The 21,229-nt window shown below is 38.2% G+C and overlaps 1 protein-coding gene across 1 annotated transcript; it reads right to left on the bottom strand.

The window, feature by feature from the left end:
* Positions 1 to 5,303: 5,303 nt before the first annotated feature.
* Positions 5,304 to 8,385, bottom strand: CLEC2D (C-type lectin domain family 2, member D). Its single transcript, XM_006875482.1, has 4 exons — positions 8,256 to 8,385; positions 7,200 to 7,378; positions 6,562 to 6,668; positions 5,304 to 5,403 (listed from the first exon to the last, which is right to left on the bottom strand). The coding sequence occupies exons 1-4, from the start codon at positions 8,383 to 8,385 to the stop codon at positions 5,304 to 5,306; spliced, it is 516 nt and encodes a 171-aa protein (XP_006875544.1).
* Positions 8,386 to 21,229: the final 12,844 nt, after the last annotated feature.

The raw sequence follows: 21,229 nt of genomic DNA on the forward strand, positions 1-21,229 counted from the left end.
GCAGTCACCTTGAGAAGGGCTTAACTATCTTGAGAAGGTTGCAGTGAATATGGTAGCAGGACAGAAATTCCATCGCAGAGACCTGATGGATCGTCAGAGATAAAGGTGCAAACAATCTTCCATCCACTCATTTCTCTTTCTCTGTCTGCACACCTACATTCTGTTGACCAGAGGGGGTACCTGAGTGAGTGAACACCCCATTCCCACCCTCAGATAGTTATACTGTGCATGTGCATGGATCTGCTCAGCAAAGACTACCGAGCCCAGAAATAAAAGGTAAGCATCAACAGGAAGAGCTTAAAACAGCCTTGGCCAGCTGTGAGCTGTTTCCCACTCGGAGAAATAATTGGACTATTTTTCTATGTTTTTTTTTTTCTTTTGGGCCCCCCCTTTTACCTTGAAGTGGGCTCTTTCTTTCCCGATGTCACCCAAGAAGAGACAACAATTGTGATCATATAGCCAAACTACAATCACACTCTATATAATCCCACCATCTGTACAAGAGCCAATACCAGCTTCTATACACTACATAGAAGCCAATACTTGTTAAAATTTCTCTCAGCTGAGTAACAAAAGAACTGAAAAGTGAAGCCTGTTTCCTGATCACATCTAGAAGGAGACACTCAGAAAGCTTAACAATACAGCAATATACAGTCATCTAATTATTGAAAATGCCCAAGAAACAACTGAAGATCTCAACTCATGTCCAGAAATAAGATAGAATAGCTGAATCAAATGAGGTAGAGGTAGACCTAGAATTACCATTGGAAAGAGGGCAGGCTTTGGAACTGCCTGATAAGGAATTCAGGAGACTGATATTGAAGTGAATGCAAACACTCTACAGAGGGTTTGAGAAAAATAAGGAAGAAGTCAAGAAAGTGCTATAGGAACAATCAAATAAGATAGAAATACCATTGGAAACCATTGAAAACCTGCAAAAAGAGGTTCAAATGATTAATAATAAAATATCAGAAATGGACAATACACTAAAAGGACAAAGAGGTAGAATTGAAAAGATAGAAGCCAGAACCAGTGAGTTGGAAGACAAATCTCTCAATACTGCTAAGATAGAAGAGCAAGCAGAAAAAGGACTTTAAAAAAATCTGAAGAAAGTCTAAGACTCATGTGGGAAAATGTGAAGAGGAATAATCTGAGAGTTATCAGAGTTCCAGAACAGGAGCAATCTCAGAAGTCCACAAAGAAGGTAGTTGAAGAGCTTCTGGATGAAAATGTCCCTAACATCCTTTAAAACAAAAAGATAAGCATTCAAGAAGCTGAACAAACCCCAGGAAGCACAGATTCCCAAAAGAAATTCACCAAGACATATCAAAATCAAGTTCTCTAAAATCAAAGATAAGGAGAGAATCCTGAAATCAGCTAGGAAAAAGAGAAGTGTTAATTACAAAGGCAAGCAAATTAGATCAAGTTCTGATCTCTCAAAACAATTATGCAGATTAATGCAGGCAAGAAGGCAATGGGGACCCATATATAAACCCTGAAAAAAAACAAAAACTACTAAGCAAGAATCATCTACCCAGCAAAACTGTCAATCAAACATGATGTTGCAATCAAAACATTTCAGGATAAACAGAAATAAGGGGCTTTGTCAAAGCCAACCCAGAGCTTCAAAACATCCTAAAGGGAGTTTATTGGACTGAAAACCAGCAAGAACAGACAACAACGAGAGATTGACAAACATGCCAACACCACCCATAACTCAGTCAACTGATAGAAAAGTCCAGAACAGAAAAAAAAAACTTCAAGAACAAATCCAGAGGACCTAGAAGGTCAGTCTACGATCAAAACAATTATAATGTGAAAGAAGGTAAAAATATAGGAACAGAAAATGAGGTGGTGAGGAGGTCAGGTAGATTGCAGGATAAAATGAACTGTTTTAAATGGAGGAAAAAGTTCATAAAATATAGGATAACGTCAAAGAAAATTAATACTTCACAACATACCAAGAAAATGAAAATCCAAGAAGAACATAGAAACATTAAAACTATAAAGAAACTAGCAAGAAAGAGGACATAAAACATGAACTCAGCACAGGAAACCAGCAGCGCCACAAAATGACAGCAATTGATTCATACCTATCAATAATTACACTGAATGTCAATGGATTAAATGCATGAGTCAAGAGACAGAGAGTAGAAGAATGGATAAGAAAACAAGATCATTTAATATGCTGTCTGCAAGAGACACATTTTGCACACAAAGACAAAAACAAATTAAAAGTTAAAGGATGAAAAAATACATACCAAGCTAATTGAACTAAAAAACTAGTAAGAGTGGCAATGCTCATCTCTGATAAACTTTAAGCAAAAACCAGCATAAGAGATTAAGAAAGACAATATTTTATGAGTAAAGGGTCAACTGAACAAGGTGACATAACTATAATAAATATTATGCTACCAATGAAAGAGCCCCAAAATATATATGGCAAACCCTAATAGTATTGAAGAAAGAAATAAACAAATCTACAATAATAGTGGGAGATTTTAATATGCCACTTTCGAAAAAGAATAGAACAAACATAAAGAAACTTGACAAAGACACAGAGTAACCAAACAACACAACAAGCAACTTTACCTCATAGATGTGTACAGAGCATTCAATCCAACAACAGCACAATACACATTCTTTTACAGTGCACATGGAACATTCTCCAGAATTGTGGCTGTTGTTAAGTATCGTGGAGTCGGTTCCGACTCAGAGTGACCCTGTACAGGGTTTCCGAGGCTGTAAATCTTTACAGGAGCAGAAAGCCTCATCTTTCTCCCGCGGAACCGCTGGTAGTTTTGAAATGCCGACCTTGAGGTTCGCAGTCCGATTCGTAACCACTACACTACCAGAGCTCCTTATTCTCCAGAATAGACCATGTGTTAAACCACAAAAAAAGTCTCCATAAATTTACAAACATTAAAATACTACAGAGCATCTTCTCAGACCACAATGCTATAAAATAAGAAGAAGAAGAAAAAAAGAAGGGCGAGGCATTGTAAATTGCTGTTTCATCATTTTTGGGGAACATCAGTACAGTGTTGTTTTTAAGTACTGATGAGTCTTCTGACGCATAGCAACCCTATATAGGATATCCAAGGAGCAGATGGTGAGCTTGAACCACCGATTTTTTAATTCAAACAGCTTTGCAGTCTGGCACATTAACCCACAGCGCCACACCAGGACTTCATGTACTGGAGATGAAGAACATTTGGGTGGGATTTAAGAGATAGAATTTCTGTGTGATGTGTGTGTGTTTGTATATAACTGTTTTTGTTGTTAAATGCTGTCGAGTCAGTTCTGACTCATAGCAATCCTGTATAGGGTTTCCAAGAAGCAGCTGATGAGCCTGAACCTCCGACCTTGCAGTTCCAACTTACCTTGTAGTCTAGCAAATTAACCTGGACTAAATTTTTTTGTATTTTTAATGTTTTCTTTTTTAACTTAATAGTATAGTAAGTAATTGAATGCTTAAATAATTCACAGAATTAGCTGCCTTTAGTTTATTCTAGAATATAAGCAGGGATTTTTAAATCCAATAAAGAAATCCTAGTGTGGTACTATAGGATAAGCACTGGACTGAGAACCACAAGTTCGGCGGTTCAAACCCACCAGTTGCTTCTTGGAAACCCTATAAATGGTTGCTAAGAATTGGAACCAACTCAAAGGCACTTAGCAACAACAACAAAGGACAAAAGAAAGAATGGTATTTGTCTATAGGTATGAAGAAGTAATGTTTTAAATACAGAAAATCCTCACTTTAACTGCTCAGATACACATGTAGTCCTTTTGTCTCCTGGAAACACGGTTCAAATTTCAGTTACCAGACTATATGAACTGTGCACTTAACTGAATAATTTCAAGAGCACACATTACCTGCTAGCTTTTCAGTCTATATATCATGATATAAACAACAGATACTTATCATGAAAAGTGACAAATACAGCCCTTCTTTCAAAGTCTGTTAGTGATTGGTCACAGTACAGCTGTGTTCAGTACATGCACAGACAGCGAAGCAGGCAGTTGTGTTACCTCCTTGTCTCCAAATTATTAATTCATGTGGCATGTTACAAAAATGGATACTGGCAAAAAAAAATAAAGTTCAACAGAGAAGTTTCAAGATACCACTGTTGGTCGTTTTGATGTAACTTAGGATTTCATTTTCGGCCTATTTCCTCTTTTGTCTGCTTGTCCCGCTCCACAATCCCCGTTCAGGACTTGTTTCTAGTTGGAAACAGTTCAGGGCCGGCTGTGGCCGTTTGGTTTTAATTGGAAACTGTCTCTTTAAATTTCGAGGAGATCTGTGCGCATGCGTAGTAGAACCCTCCGAGGGTGGGGCTGGGGTGCCCACTAGCTCAGGCACCCCTATAGTCACCAGAATGGAGGTGCACAGACAGCAAGGGACCAATGAACAGCTACCAAAAGTGAAGAATGTCCACACCTTTATCTCAGCGGTTCTGCCAGGCGTCTGTGGCCGCTCCGATCTTTCCCCCACGTGGTCTCACCCAAGATGGCGGCTCCTGGGACAGCCAAGCATCCCGGACTAGAAAGCAATAGATTTCTTGCTTCTGCCACAAATTCCCCCAGCTGTGAGCCTTCCAACCTTGTAAGTATTCCTTTATATGTGGTCCAGAGTTCTGGGACCATCCCCTGAGCCTGCTTGGTCGGGTATTCTGTGTTGTTGTTGGCGGAGCTCTCTGCTATACGTCCACCCGATCCGCCATCTTGTTTGTTCTTGGAAACAGTTTTTAATGTGTTCATGAAAAATGTTTAAAGGTCACAGAACCACCACAATTTTAGTTACAATTTACTAAGAACTTCCTTTATGGTTAGAGCTAGCAAAGTCATTTGTATGCCTTTGTATGAGCAAAGCAAGGATTGTCTGTACAGGAAAATACCTTGTTAGTCTTAAAACATTTTTCCTCCATTTAAAACAGTTATAAGTCATAAGGGGACTTTGCTGCTATTTATTCTGGGATCAAAATATAAGTACAGGAGAGCTTCAAAAAGTTAATGGGAAAACGGAATAAGATAGACAGCTGAACTTTGTGAATATCAATTCATCAAAACACTAAGTTAGAATCATACTACCACAGTCCCTGTATTATATTACCCAAAAGTAATTTGTATCCTTGCTATGAATAAGCATTATAAATACATATTGGTAATACTTTTGTAGTACCACTATAATGGATTGTCAATAATGTATAAAAATATATCTTTTTTTTTTTTTGAGTTTTGCAAAATTGGCTTCTAAATATGTATCTTCAAGGAACTTGGCACCTCTGGGGATAACTCTGTTATGTGTTACAAATCCATTTTCTATCTGTGTAGGTCCTGGCACTACTGACGCCATTGTCATTCAGGTAGGCACATTCTCCAACTCCTTTAATGATAAACCTAAAACCAAACATAAAAGTATTCATTACTGAGAGGCTGGACATCTACATTCGCTCCTCTATTATTTTGTTGCTGTTGTTTTTAGGTTCCATAGAGTCAGTTTCAACTCATCAGAAATCCCTCTCAAGATCTTTTTTTTTAACAATAAAATAACGGTCTATCATTAATACAATTACTTACTGTCTCACCCCATTTCTCTATTTAGTGTTTTTGACATTCTCCAGGTTCCTGTTTGAATATCACAAGTTTATCAATCATCCATAACAAACTCACTTGTGTTGTTGATTAGGTATTCAACTACTATTTAGTGTTGTGTCCAAATAGACTGCTGCCATGTGTGGTCATCAGTGAAGGGTATTTTCTGTCTTCCCTGAATGGCTTTATAAATGTGTGAAAAAATTTTAAAAGTCACTGACTTGTAGGTAAACCCCTAAAAAGTCCTAACTTTGACTGATAGAGATGACTGAATGAAATGGTTTGGTGGTTACTGTTGCTAAGTTCCATTGAGTTGGTTCTGACTCACAGGGATCCTGTGTAAAACCGATGAATACATTAACCTGTGTCAGCCTCACAACTATTGCTACTGTTTTCAATCCACCTCATTGAGGGGTTTCCTCTTTTTTACTGAAACTCTACCAAACATGATGTCCTTTTCCAGGGCATTCAAAAGATTCCATACTTTAAATAACATATTCCAAGGAATTATTATGTTTCTTTTGGCAATAAGACTTTGGAAAGGTCTTTATGGGTTTCTTAGTGATCTTCCTTTTATGAATGGATGCAGCAGCTAGAAAAATGGACTTAAGCAGTCTTGATATCAGTTCTTCAGTGGCTTTCTAGTATTTTTTATTGTACACCAATTGTTTCTACAGTCTAAGTAAAGGACTCCTGGGAATTTCAGTAAAGAAATGTTCTCAATCAGTGAATGAGTACAAGAACTTTATTATATGCCATCATACATTAAAGATTTCAACTATAATCACAATAAGTAATGTTTTCCCCAAAACAGCTAGTAAATGCGAAAGAAAAAATAAGATCTACATTACTATCTCACATTTCAGTGAGTTTTGCATGACATTAAATTTGTCTCATAAAACATCTCACATACACAACCATAACAGTAACATAAGTGTAAGGAAGAGAAGTCTCAATACATACGAGTTATTATGGTTAGTGCCATCTGTCCATTTCCAGATATCCCGTGATGATTCTCTGCTAAGGCCAATCCAATGGTCAGATGGACCTTTATATCTTTTCAGGAAATTCTATTATGTAACACAAAATGGAAACATTTGTCTCTTTTTCTCATATTACTCTGGAGTCTCTCTTCCCTGCAGTGTTTTCAGGGTGGGTACTGGATACAATTGAGAAGCACAAACATTATCTAAAGTGCCCTCCCATCCCAATTTACCTAAAATCATCCCAATTTATGCCTGTTATTCCAGTATAGCATTTCATACTGTCTACTTTCACTTCCTAAAATGTCCCAATTTGGATGATAAATTATAGACTTATTATATTTAATTACATTTATTAGTAAAATATGAAAAATACAACCAAAAAATGCAGCTAATCCACAGGTCAGCTATGAGGATTAAAAGAATGCATGTAAAATATCTCTTAGGATTCCAGGTATAAATATATTCTCAACAAATGCTAGACCCAAAGGAATAGCCCATACCCTAAAGTGTGCCTGGACTGGAATCTTTCTGTAACATATCAGTTTTAACTCTTCTAGTTCAGCTCCTCAGTATACTAAAAATTCATCAGAGATTATGACCCAAATTTTTTTTTACCAGTTCCTCCTGCGTTTCAATCAGAACAAGGCTGGCTTCCATTGAGGCACAAAACTTCTGACTGTGTGTCCAATTCCTTGTATCCTCAGAAAAATAATAACACTTCCCTCTAAATCCAATCCATTCTTTTCGGCAGGCAGTACACACACAGGCCTCTGAACTCTGCTCTCCTTTTCTCCCTAAGAGTAAGAAAATCACACTGGATTATAATTAAATACATTTTATCTTTTATCTGTTTACCCACTTCTTATCCCTGAGGTCAATTTTGAATTATGTAAAGTTGGTGGTGGTTTTCCAAATTCATCTCTAAGAGTTTTATCCTAAGCACAACAATCTTCAGTCCAGTGGACTTCATGGTAAGAATCTGTTCACCTCACAGTCCAAGGACAGAAATGATTATCAGGAAATGTATTTCCACATTGTCAGCCTATTTAGTACTTTCTTAATACCATATGGATTCTCTTTTCTCACAGCCTCCTTCATATTAGCCCTCTTCCTCTTGACAAAAAGGAAAACAAACTCCTTACCTCTCTTGGATTTTACTGTGGTGTATTTTGTGGGGGCGCCGTAAATCCCCAATGGACAAAATACAACACAAAACATTGTTATTGATGCAAAAAAACACAATCTCTGACTTTCTCCATTTTTTCTGCTTTATATTTGTGTTGCCATTGTTGTTGTTAATGCCATCAAGTCGGTCCCAACTCTTAGCGACCTTGTATAGGGTTTCCAAGGAGCAACTGGTGAGTTTAAACCACCGCCCCTGTGATTCATTCAAACTGATCTTGTGGTTCAGTGCTTTAGCCCACAACACCACACAGGACTCCCTGGTACCACATCAGGTACCAGGAATTGACTTAGTATGTCTCTTCTAGCTATGGTCTTTGTGACTCCCATTAAATGATTGGGTGAGAGTTGCAAATAGGGTGTATAGCACCTGAACTCTAGGACTGATTCGTTTTGCCATTCTGCTGGGTTTTAAAGCCCCAGAAGCAGAAACAGATGATACTAGCACATTCAAGAAAGAGAAGCCTGAAGAGAGCATGAGATCCCTACCTGGAATCGTGTTGGCAGCAGAGGCAGTGGCGGAGAAACAAAGTAACGTCAGGCTTCCCAGACCAGGGACTGAGTCATGCTGAGAGCCTACGGACAGGAAACTGACTTGCAGAACGTGCCCTTTGGGCATTTACAGACAGGCTAAAGGAGCTTTATAATACTAGCTGGAGCATGACAGAGACCAAGGGGCCACATGGCTCCAAAACTGAAGACAAAAATGAGGCATGCCTACTGTCAGACAGTTCTCCTAATTGGATGTTGAGTTATTTCTGATCCTGAATTATACCCTGTTCACTTCTTTAATAAACCGCACAATATTCGGTATTGTCTCTGAGTACTGTGCAGATAGTACAATGGATTATGGAATCCAGTGTAAGGACCAAACTGATTTTGCCTACTTAGAAACTGCTTGACTAAACTCTAGTCAGGCTCAGGAAAGCATTTTAAATAGACAAGGCCTCGGTTATTAGTTCCCTCCAGAGGCAAGGTCAATCTCCATTCTGTACATTAGCCTGAACACGTACTCTAGCTCCAAGAATATGATATATGCATAAATAGCCTGGCAGCTCAAGGCCAGAGGCCAGATGTTTTCCTTTACCCTAGCCTAAGAACAAAGACCACCAGTCCTGACCAATTAAACTGTAACATCTCATAGTTTGCCAATTGTTAACCAATCCAAAGATTGTAAAGCTGAGAAACCTGAGCTGTTTGAAAATTCTATAAAAACCCTGCAGACAATGAGTTCGGGGCTCTTTCCCTATTCCGAAATGTCGGATAAGGTTAGAGACCTGGCTGGAGCTTGATTAAACAACCCTTATGTATTTGCATCAGTACACGGCTCCTGGGTGGTCTTTGGGGACCCTGAATTCTGGGCATAACAGCAGCAGAAAGTAATGATGCTGTGGGAGGGATGGCTGGTGTCAGAAAAGGGAAATGAAAGTTAAGGGTGGAGGCATGTCTGACCTCCGACTTAAAGGAATCTGCTTTGGGTTGGTTTTAAGTTTCTCTTTTCCCCTTGGTAGTTTGGGGAAGTCAGGCATTACCTTCACACAGATTTATAATCGGAATTTCTGTTAAATATGAAGTACCTCATAAGGAGCTCTGGTAGCGTAGTGGTTACAAATAGGGCTGCAAACCACAAGGTCAGCAGTTCGAAACTACCAGCTGTTCCGCGGGAGAAAGATAAGGCTTTCTGCTCCCATAAAGATTTACAGCCTCGGAAACCCTGTACAGGGTCGCTATGAGTCGGAAACAACTCCACAGGCACATAGCACAGCATACAGCACAACAGTGCACATGGTGAATATACTCAGCTGTCAGTTGAAAGATTGAAGATTCAAGTTCACTCAGAAGCATCTCAGAATCTACTTCCGAAAAAATCAGTCATTGGAAATCAATGGAGCATGATTCTCTGACATGCATGGGGTTGTCATGAATCAGAATTAATAGCAACTGGGATTGGTGTGTGAAATAGTAAACAGAAAAAAGCACAAATTAAAAAAAAAAAAAAAAAAAACTTGAAAAGCCCACACAGGAAAAAAATACACATATATTAAGGTTAGGGTTAGAGTTAGCAATTGTCCTTGTGTGCATTTTTTCTTGTGTACTTTTATCATACTGGGTTTTTCTCTGTGTGGGTTTTTTTCATGTGCATTTTTTTCCCTAAAACTGTGTGAATTGTATATAAGAAATATTTGGCCCATGTCATATTTTCTGAAGCAATATACAGACCATGGGAATAGTAGAAATATTTGTTTCATAATAGCACCTTTTCCCCATTAGACATCTCTTCCTGTACAATCCTTATGTGTATCATATGGTGTGGAGGACCTATTATTGGCTCTGTATTCAAAGGACCTGGTGTGGCGCTGTGGGCTAATGCATCAGACTGCAGTCATTTGAACTGTAAGGTTGGTGGTTCAAGCTCACCAGCTGTTCCTTGGAAACCCTATATAGGGTCACTATGGGTCGGAGTCAATTCTACAGTACTTAGCAACAACATTCAATGGATCAAAAATTTTAGTAAAGCATATAGTTCTCTTCACTTTCATACATGAATTCTCAATTAACTTAAGTAGAAGATACAATTTTTGAGGCTAGAGATTGTTGTTGTTAAGTGCCACCGAGTCAGTTCCAACTCATAGAGACACCATATAGCATTTCCTAGGAATGGCTGGTGAGTTTGAACTGCTGACCTTGCAGTTCAACAGATCTTGAGGTCCAGTGCTTATCCTATAGCCCCACACCAGGACTTCAAGGATATGCTTAAAAACACTTCAAGTGCAGGTCTCACCCAATCCTTTTTTTTTTTGTAAATCTTTTAAATTATAAATTTTCTAAAAGTTTACAGACAAGATTTTTTAAGTTTTACATTCAATGAATCAACACTGTTTCATCTCAATGAATGCAATCCCCTTCATGTAACAACAGTAGTCCTGCTACCTCTCTGTGGTTGTTGTTGTTTTTAAGTGCTTTTGAGTTGGTTCCGACCAATAGTGACCACGCATATGGTTTCCAAGATGCAGCTGGTGAGCTTGAACTGCCAACCTTGCTGTTCAAATGACTTTTCAGTCCAGCGCATTAACCCACAGGGCCACACCAGGACTCCTCTCTGTGGTACCCACATACCAATATCTTATTTCAAACTCATGTATTTGTGGGCTATATATACACTTCCTAACATACCCTCTGGTAGCATAGTGGTTACAAATCGGGCTGTGAACCGCAAGGTCAGCAGTTCGAAACTATCAGCTGCTCCGCGGGAGAAAGATGAAGCTTTCTGCTCCCGTAAAGATTTACAGCCTTGAAAACCCTGTTCAAGGTTGTTATGAGTCGGAATTGACTCAACAGCACTTAACAACAACTACCCTCATACATTCATACAAAGTATGAATCTGGGAAAACTGGAAGTTGTCCAAAATGAAATGGAACACATAAATATTGATATCTTAGGCATTAGTGAGCTGAAATGGACTGATATTGGCCATTTTGAATCTGATGACTACATGGTTTACTACGCAGGGAATGACAAATTGAAAAGAAATGGTGTTACATTCATCGTCAAAAAGAACATATCCAGATCAGTCATGAGGTACAGTGCTATAAGTGATAGGATAATATCAATGCGCCTACAGGGAAGCCCAGTTAATACCATTATTATTCAGATTTATGCACCAATCACTAAAGCCAGTGAGGATGAAATAGAAGAATTCTACCAACTTCTCCAATCTGAAATCGATCAAACATGCAATCAAGATGTATTGCTCATTACTGGTGATTGGAATGCAAAGGTTGAGAGTAAAGAAGAAGGACCAGTAGTTGGGAAATATGGCTTTGGTGATAGAAATGATGCTGGAGAATGCAGCATAGAATTCTGCAAAACCAATGATTTGTTCATTTTAAATACCTTCTTTAGACAGCGTAACAGACAACTACACACATGGACCTTACCAGATGGAATACATAGAAACCAAATTGACTATAACTGTGGAAAGAGAAGATGGAAAAGCTCCATATCATCAGGGGCCAGGGGCAGACTGTGAAAAAGACCATCAATTAATCATATGCTAATTCAAACTGAAGCTGAAGAAAATGAAAACAAGTCCACGAGATGCAAAATATGACCTTGAATATATCCCACCTGAGTTTAGAGATCATCTGAAGAACAGATTTGATACATTCAACACTAAAGGCCAAAGACCAGAAGAGTTGTGGGATGACATCAAGAACATCATACAGGAAGAAGGCAAAAAAATCATTGAGAAGACAAGTAAAAAAGAAAAGGTCAAAATGGAGTTCAGAAGAGACTATGAAATTTGCTCTCCAGTGTAGAGATGCTAAAGCAAATGGAAGAATTGAGGAGGTACAAGAGCTGAACAGAGAATTTCAAAGATCAGCACGAGAAGATAAAGACAAATATTATAATAAAATGTGCAAAGATTTGGAATCAAAAAACCAAAAAGGAAGAACACGCTCAGCATTTCTCAAGCTGGGGGAACTGAAGAAAAAATTCAAGCTTCTACTTTCATTATTGACAGTCTCTGGGCAAATTATTGAATGATGCAGAATGCACCAAGAGAAGATGGAAGGAATACACAGAGTCATTGTACCAAAAGGAAATGGTTAATGTTCAACCATTTCAAGAGTTACCATATGATCAAGAGCCAATGATACTCAAGGAGGAAGTCCAAAGCGCATTGAAGGAATTGGCAAAGAGCAAGGCACCAGGAATTGATGGAATAAAAATTGAAATCTTTCAAGAAAGTGAGGCGGCACAGGAGGCACTCACTCATCTCTGCCAAGAAATTTGGAAGACAACTATCTGGCCGACTGATGGGAAGAGATCCTTATTTGTGCCCATTCCAAAGAAAAGTAATCCAACGGAATGCAGAAATCATCGGGCAATCTCTCTGATATCTCAAGCGAGTAAAGTTTTGCTAAAGGTAATACAGAAATGGCTACAATCATACATGTACAGAGAACTTCTAGAGGTTCAAGCTGGATTCAGAAGAGGCCATGGAATGAGAAATATCATTACTGATGTCTGATGGATCTTGGATGAAAGCAGAGAATATCAGAAAGATGTTACCTATGCTTTATTGATTACACAAAGGCTTTCGATTGTGTGGATCATAACAAGATATGGACAACATTGAGAATTATGAGTATTCCAGAACATTTCATTGTATTCATGAGGAATCTGTACCTGGACCAAGAGGCAGTTGTTCAAACAGAGCATGGGAACAGAGCATGAATGTTTTAAAATTAAGAAAGGTGTGCGACAAGGTTGTAGTCTTTCACCATACTTATTCAACCTGTATGCTGAGCAAATAATACGAGAAGCTGGGTTCTATGAAGAAAAATGTGGTGTCAGGATTGGAGGAAGACTCATTAACAACCTGCGATATGCAGATGATACAACCTTGCTTGCTGAAAGTGAAGAGGACTTGAAACATTTACTTATGAAGATCAAAGAGCACAGCCTTTGGTATGGATTACATCTCAATGTCAAGAAAACAAAAATCCTCACCACTGGACCAATAAACAACATTCTTATCAATAGAGAAAAGATTGAAGTTGTCAAGGACTTCATTCTTCTTGGATCAAATATCAACTCTCACGGAAGCAGCAGTCAAGAGTTCAGACGATGTATTGCATTAGGCAAATCTGCTGCACAGGAACTTTTTAAAGTGTTGAAGAGCAAAGATATCAGCTTGAGGACTAAGGTGCACCTGACCCAACCCATGGTATTTTCAATAGCCCCATATGGATGCAAAAGCTGGACAGTAAATAAGGAAGATCGTAGAATTGATGCCTTTGAATTATGGTGTTGGAAGAGAATTCTAAAAGTGCCATGGGCTTCCAAAAGAAAGAACCAATAGATCTGTTTTGGGAGTAGTGCAGCCAGAGCTCTCCTTAGAGGCCAAGATGGCCAAACTTCGCCTCTCATACTTTGGACATATTGTCAGGAAGGCACAGTCACTAGAGAAGGATATCATGCTTTGGTAAGATGGAGTGTCAGAGAAAAAGTGGAAGACCCCCAACGAGATGGATTGGCCAGGTGGCAGCATTGATGGACTCAAGTGTGGCAACAGTAGTGAGGTTTGCCCAGGATAGGAAATTGTTTCGTTCTGCTGTGCATAGGGTCACTATGAGTCGGTTCTGACTCGATGGCACCTAACAACAACAACAACAACCATACCCTGTGTCTCTGTCCATGTATCTACACACAGAACACTGTTGTTCCAAAGTTGTATATACATCACTATTTACCTCTATTCCATTTAGCTCTTGCCTACCTCCTTGTGTCTTCTTCACCTGTCTTCATCATTTTTATGCCAACCACCCTCTTCATGTAAATTGCCTTCCCCCTTTTTGTATATTGCCCTCACCATCACCCAATTTAGCATGTCTACACTATAGCCAGTGACTTATTCTCCCTTCCCTCTTACCCCTGGTAACCATCAAAAACTGTTTCTTTTAGTATGTGTGATAGTTAACGTCTTCCATCAACTTGACTGAACCCAGATTCCCAGTGGTTTGGCAATTGATATGTGGTTATCCCCATGGTGAAACCTAGTATAGGCTTAGTTAACTCTATGATTATTGGCTATGAGCAGCCAATCAATTGAAAGGATGTTTCTTTGGGGATATGGCCTAACTCAATGTACTGGACAATGCTTTCTTTTCCACTGGGGACCTGGGACTCTACAATTGTGAGCTATATATATATATATATATATATATATATATATATGCTTCACTCATTTTGCTTCTCTAGAGAATCCAGCCTAAGACAGTATGAAAATCTTTTCTTTAATTTTACAATAGTGATATCATATAATATTTGTCCTTTTGTGATTGACTAATTTCACTCATCATAATGTTCTCTAGGTTCATCCATGTTATGAGGTGTTTTGAAAATTCATTGTTATTCTCCAATGTTGCATAGTATTCCATTGTGTATGTATACCAAAGTTTGTTTATACAGTCTTCCAATGATTTATCCATTCAGACTTCCCCAATCTTTTTGCTATTGTGAACAGTGCTGTGATAAACATTGGTATGTATATGTCTACATGCGTCCTGGCTCTTATTCCTTGTGGATATATACCAAATAGAGGGATTGTGGGTCATATAATATTTCTATTCCCAACTTTCTGAGGAAGTGCCATACTGTTTCCACAGTGGTTGAACCATTTTAAAGTCCCAACAATCATGTAAGAGGGTCCCAGTCTCTCCACACCCTCGCCAGTATTTGTTTTCTATTTTTTTGAACTTTGCTATTAATGCTGCTGTAATATGATATCTCATTGTTGTTTTGATTTACATCTGTTTAATGGCTAATGATCATGAACATTTCTTTATATGTTTGTTGGCTGCCTGAAGGTCTTAATTGGGTTGTTTTGTTTTCTATAAATTTTAGAGATTATTCCCTTGTCTGATACGTCATTGCAAAAAAATTTTTCCTTGTCTGCGATTCACTTTTAACTCTTGGTGAAATCTCTTGAAGCACATGAGTTCTAATTTTAGGTCCTAGTAATCTATTTTGTCTTCTGCTTTTTGCGTGTTTTTAGTATGTTTGATAGTGTATTGGATCCATGTATTAGAGCCCCTAAGTTTATCCCTATTTTTATCATTGATGATCATTATAGTTCTAGATTTCATGTTTAGGTCTTTAATCCACATTGAGTTTATTTTTGTATATGCTATAAGATATCACCCTCGGAAACCCTGTACAGGGTCGCTATGGGTTGGACCCGACTCGATGGCACTTAACAACAACAACATAAGATATGAGTCTTGTTTCATTCTTCTGAAAATGGATTTCTAGTTTTTCCAGGGCCATTTGATGAACAGACTATCTCTTTCCATTTAATGTGTTTTAGCTCTTTGTCAAACATCAGCTTAATGTATATGAATAGATTTACTTCTGGGTTCTCAATTCTGGTCCATTGATCTATGTATCTTTCATTGTACCAGTAGCAGCATGTTTTGACCACTGTGGATGTGTAGTCAATTTTGAGATAAGGGAAAGAGAGGCCTCCAACTTTGTTCTTCTTACGTAGTACTTTACTTGCCTGAGATATTTTTCCTTTCCATATAATGTTAGTGATCACTTTTTCCATCTCTTTAAAGAATACTGTTGGAATCTGGATTGGGATTGCATCATATCTACAGATTGCTTTGGGTAGTATTAACATTTTAACAATGCTAAGTCTTTCTATCCATGAGCATGGTATATTCTTCCATTTTTGTAAATCTCTTTTGGTGTCTTGTAGTAGTGTCTTACAGTTTTCCTTGTATATCACCTATCTCTTTAATCAAATTGCAATGTGAACTAAAACAAGTCAGGAAATCCGTCCAAAGACAGAAATTCTTGATCTTTCTAAAAACCTTAGGCACCCACAGTTTTCCACATATCAGTAAATTTGAACTATATTCTTTCTACTGCTCAGAAGAAAAAAACCTTAGAGGCATCTTTGATTCTGCTCTGTCTCAAACTTCCTATCCATACATTATGAAAAGCTATTGGCTAACCTTTCAAAATATCCAGAATATTACTACCCAGCACAACCTCCACATTTTTAAATCCAATAAATCTCCATCCTTCACCTGAATTATTACAAGATTGCCCTAATTGGTCTCCCTGTTTCAAACCAAATCTCCTGTCAATCTACTCTCATTATAGTAGTCAAAAATATTCTACAAAATGAAAGTAAGGCCATTGCACCTCTCATTTACAGTCCTCTAGAGCTCTAGTAGCATAGTGGTTACAAATCAGTCTGCAAACCTCAGGGTCAGCAGTTCAAAACTAAAAGCTGCTCTGTGGGAGAAAGATGAGGCTTTCTGCTCCCATAAAGATTTACAGCCTCAGAAACCCTGTATAGGGTCGCTATGGGTCAGAACCAACTCGACTGAATAGCACTTAACAATAATAACAGTACTTCCCATTGTACGGGGGGGGGGGGTATGGGGGGGAAGCCTGTCCTTTAAACTACCTACAAGACTATAAATGACTTCCCCATCACCTCTCTAATCCTTTTGTTTTCTAACTAAACCTGAGCTACACTAGCTTCCTTGTTTTTTCTCAACTGAGCCAGTTAATTCTTCAGGGCTTTTTCTCAACTACTTCTCTTGTCCTTAAATGTCTTCCCCAGGTAACTACATAACTAACTCCTTCATTTCCTTCAAGAGTTTATGAAAATCTTTCAAAGGTCTTGCTATGTTTGCCAAGCTATGTAAACTGCAACCTGTTGCACCCACATTCTTGCTTATTAAGTTTTTGACCCAGGAGTATTTCTGTTAAACTGTAAATTCCATGAAAAATGGTGAATTTTGTGTGTTTTGCTCACTGAAAAATATCACAGCACTTTACACAGTGCCTGGCACATAACTGAGTTCAATAATTATGTAGCGATAATATAAATGTTTACAGAATAATGTAAAATTTGAAGAACATGTAACTTACCTAATAAGATAACAGAAAATACAACTGTAAACAAAAGGATGAAACTCAAAAGTATGATATGGCTGCAATTAATTCAGGCGCTGGACATTTTCTTATACCTGTAAAATACAAATGACATCATGAAAATTTTAGAGAGGAAAAAAATATTTAAATGTATCACAGAATCAACTTCTAGGCTCAACTGCACTTTAAAGGTCCTACTACCAACTTCTTTCACATAAGGTCCTACTCGCTAAAGGATGGCCATGGCCCATAGTGGACTGAAATCAAGGGACCTCTTCTCCAATTTGTAGAATAAGAGTTAACGAAAGAGCAAAAATTAAAAAAGGAAGATAAAAACTCAGGATGAAAAAGAAACATATAAACTATTCAGATATGCTTCCATAATTTTGAGACCTAGTTAGATGTACTGAGGATATCAGTAGAAAATCAATCAAATATAATTCACTATACTAACAGATTGAGGGAATCCCAGTGTGGTGCTGTTTGAATTGCAAGGTTGGCTGTTCAAGCTCACCAGCTACTCCTCGGAAACCCTATATGCTATGAGTTGAACCTACTCAAAGGCACTTAACAACAACAATAAAAGATTGAAAAAAAAACAAAAAACAAGAAGAAAGTACCCCATATGATCATCTTAATAAATAAAGAAACAGCATGTGACAAAAAATTGTTCATTGATAACTGTCATCATATTAGGAATTGAAAGTGACTTCCTTAGCTTGACAAAGAGTTTTTACGGAAAAACAAGAGCTAGCATCATACTTACTGATAAAAATTTCATTATTTTCCCCAAAAATTAAGAACAAGGCAAGAATGTCTTCTCTCACCAATCCAATTAGACAGCAAGGACATACACTCAGAACATATTAAAAATGTTCTCAAAACTTGGCAATAAGAAAACAACTCAATTTAAAATAGACAAAAGACGACTGTTGTGCCTGCCACCAGTGTTCCTTACATGCCTGTTAAAGTGGCAAACAAAACCAACCATCAAAACCTAGTGTTGGGGAGGAGGCAATGCAACTTTAACTTTCACACATTTGCCATTGGAAATGCAAAATGGTATAGACACTTTGCAAAACAACTTAGCAGTTCTGTATGGTAAATATAGATGTATCATACACCCTCACAATTCTACTCCTGGGTAGTTACTCAAGATAAATGAAAACATACATTTACATAAGAATGTGTGCACAAATATTTCTAGTAACTTTATTCATTATGACAAAAACTGGTAACAATTAAAATGTCCTTCAGATGGTAAAACAATAAACAATAGACAGCAATGGTCTATTATTACTGTTATAGAGTGGATGCTAAGTCATAAGAATCCCATACACAATGGAACAAAACACTTCCTGACTCTGGGCAAGTCCCATGATTGGTTGTAGATTGGTCCCCTGAGATCCACAGGGTTTTCATCCGTTAATTTTTCAGAAATAGATCTTTGTTCCTAGTCCGTCTTTGTTGTTGTTGTTGATGTGTGCCGTGGTGTCGGTTCCGACCCATAGCGACCCTGTACAGGGTTTCTGAGGCTATAAATCTTTACGGGAGCAGAAAGCCTCATCTTTCACCAGCGGAGCGGCTGGTAGTTTCAAACTGCTGACCTTAAGGTTCATAGCCCGATTTGTAACTATTACGCCACCAGAGCTCCTTAGCTCTACCAAAACCTGTTCTGCACAATAGCAACAGATAAGCTTCCCTGACAGACTGGCAGTGGCTGTACTTGAGATGAATTGGTAGAAATCTAACCTGGGTCTCCTACATGGAAGGCAAGAATTCTGCCACTGCCTCTGTTAAATGGTATGCTACATGGCAATAATTAAAGAAACAATTGACCAAGTGTTCACAGTTATCCATTTCTTACTATCAGACTTGGCTTGACTAGACTTTAGTCATGTTCCTCTCTTCTCTGCAGACCCCTCAACTTTGGCTTCTCTCAAGTTTAAACAATCACTGAAATGAATAATCATCCCTGCCTCCTCCACCCCTATGGCAGAATATTATGGGACTCAGCCAACTATAGAGAAAAAAAATATTTCCTGTTGTTCTTATTTCACAAACTTGATACTTGCTACAATATGAATGGATTTCAACCCATTGTTGTTGTTGTTAAGTGCCATCAAATCGATTACAATCCATAGTTACCCTGTATAGGGCTTCTGAGAAGCAGCTGGTGAGTTTGAACTGCCAACCTTGTAGTTCAAACAGAGCTTTTCAGTCCAGTGTATTAACCCACAGTACCACACCAGGATTCCCTTTATATAACATACTGGAAAAACAAAAGTATAGGAATAAAAATTAGGATTAGTAAGAGCTGGAAGGCAAAACAATGAAAAGGAATGAAGAGGCATGAAGGAACTTTGGGGAGCTATTAAATAGTTTTATTTCTTGACCATATTGATAGTTACATGATTGTATGTGTTGGTCAAAACTCATAGGAATGTGCCACCACTTAGGTAAGGGGTGGATTTTACTGAATGTAAGTTATATATTACCCCAAAAGAAGTTCTTGCTGATTCTATTTCAACCATTACATTTTCCTCATTTTACATATATCTTCCAGAGTATTAGAAAATCATGGTTAAATTCTAAACAGGGTATAATAAATGAAAATAAAATGGGATTGTTTTAAGTGGTAATCATGTCATTTGGATTTTGTCTTCATATAAAAATCTTAATCTTCATTCTTTCTGATTCCACATTAAAGCAAAAAATGTCTGGAAAATATCAGTATATCATGACTTACATAATTCTTCCCCCAGATCCCCTAGTACTAGAAGGTGTGATAATTAAGGTTTTTCTGTCAAGTTGACTGGGCTTGGATTCTCAGTGAATTGGCAGTTGATAGTTAACTCTATGATAATTGGCTATGAGCAGCCAATCAATTGAAAGGATGTTTCCTTGGGGGGTATGGCCTGTTCCCAATATAAATGACACCCAGTAAAAGTTAACTGTCTTTTGCATTGGGGACTTAGGACTTTACAATTGTGAGACATTTCCTTACTATAAACTTCTTTTTATATACATATATATTTTTCTTCTCTAGAGAACCCAGCCTAAGACATGTGGTACTAATAGTAGGGTCTAGAGAAACAAAATCACAAAGTTTTCAAATTTGGTTCTCAACTCTGACTAATTTTAAAGGCACTGATAACTTTGCCTCCACTAGTATAGAAGGTAAGGAGCTCTAGTAGCATAGTGGTTATGAGTCGGACTGCTAACCTCAAGGTCAGCAGTTCGAAACTACTAGCCATTACGCCAGGAGAAAGATGAGGCTTTCTGCTCCTATAAAGATTTACAGCCTCAGAAACCCTGTACAGTGTCACTATGAGTCAGAACTGACTCCACAGCACAAAGCCACCACCACCAGTAAAGAAGCTAAAGGCATGTCTGACCTTCCCTTCATAGAAATCAGCCTTTGAGTTTGGTCCTCTTTCCCTCTTGTGGAATCAGAGGAAGTCAGACATGGTCCCCACAAGGTTTTTGCAGTTGACTTCAGGAACGGAATTCACTATAGTAGCTCCTGATGCAAGGAAGGATGAGGTTTTGTAAGAAAAAGAGTCAAGGGACATGGGAAGAGAAGCTTTTGATAGTTGTTTTAGTTTTTGTTAGTCCTGGTGTGGCGCTGTGGGTTAATGCACCAGACTGTAAAACTGTTTGAACCTCGAGGTCGGCAGTTCAAGCTCACCAGCTGCTCCTCAGAAACCCTATATAGGGTCACTATGGGTCAGAACCAACTTAACAGCACTTAACAACAACAACAACAATGGCAGAAAAGAATGTAAGAGATAAAATGCTTAATGTTATGGTAAAAAGCAGCTGCTGGAGTTGCCTGAGGCAGATGTCCAACTGGTTCAATGAGATGGTTTATAGGAGACCAGAACCTATGAGATCCACCCTGCCAGAGGCACAAGGCCATATGCATATGAATGGGGCTAGTCCAAGGGTGAAGAAAAGATTGAACTTGAATGTTTTTAAAAGGTTTATGTGTGAAACA

This window comes from Chrysochloris asiatica, unplaced genomic scaffold (genome assembly GCF_000296735.1).
Source record: "Chrysochloris asiatica unplaced genomic scaffold, ChrAsi1.0 scaffold00328, whole genome shotgun sequence".
NCBI lineage: Eukaryota > Metazoa > Chordata > Mammalia > Afrosoricida > Chrysochloridae > Chrysochloris > Chrysochloris asiatica.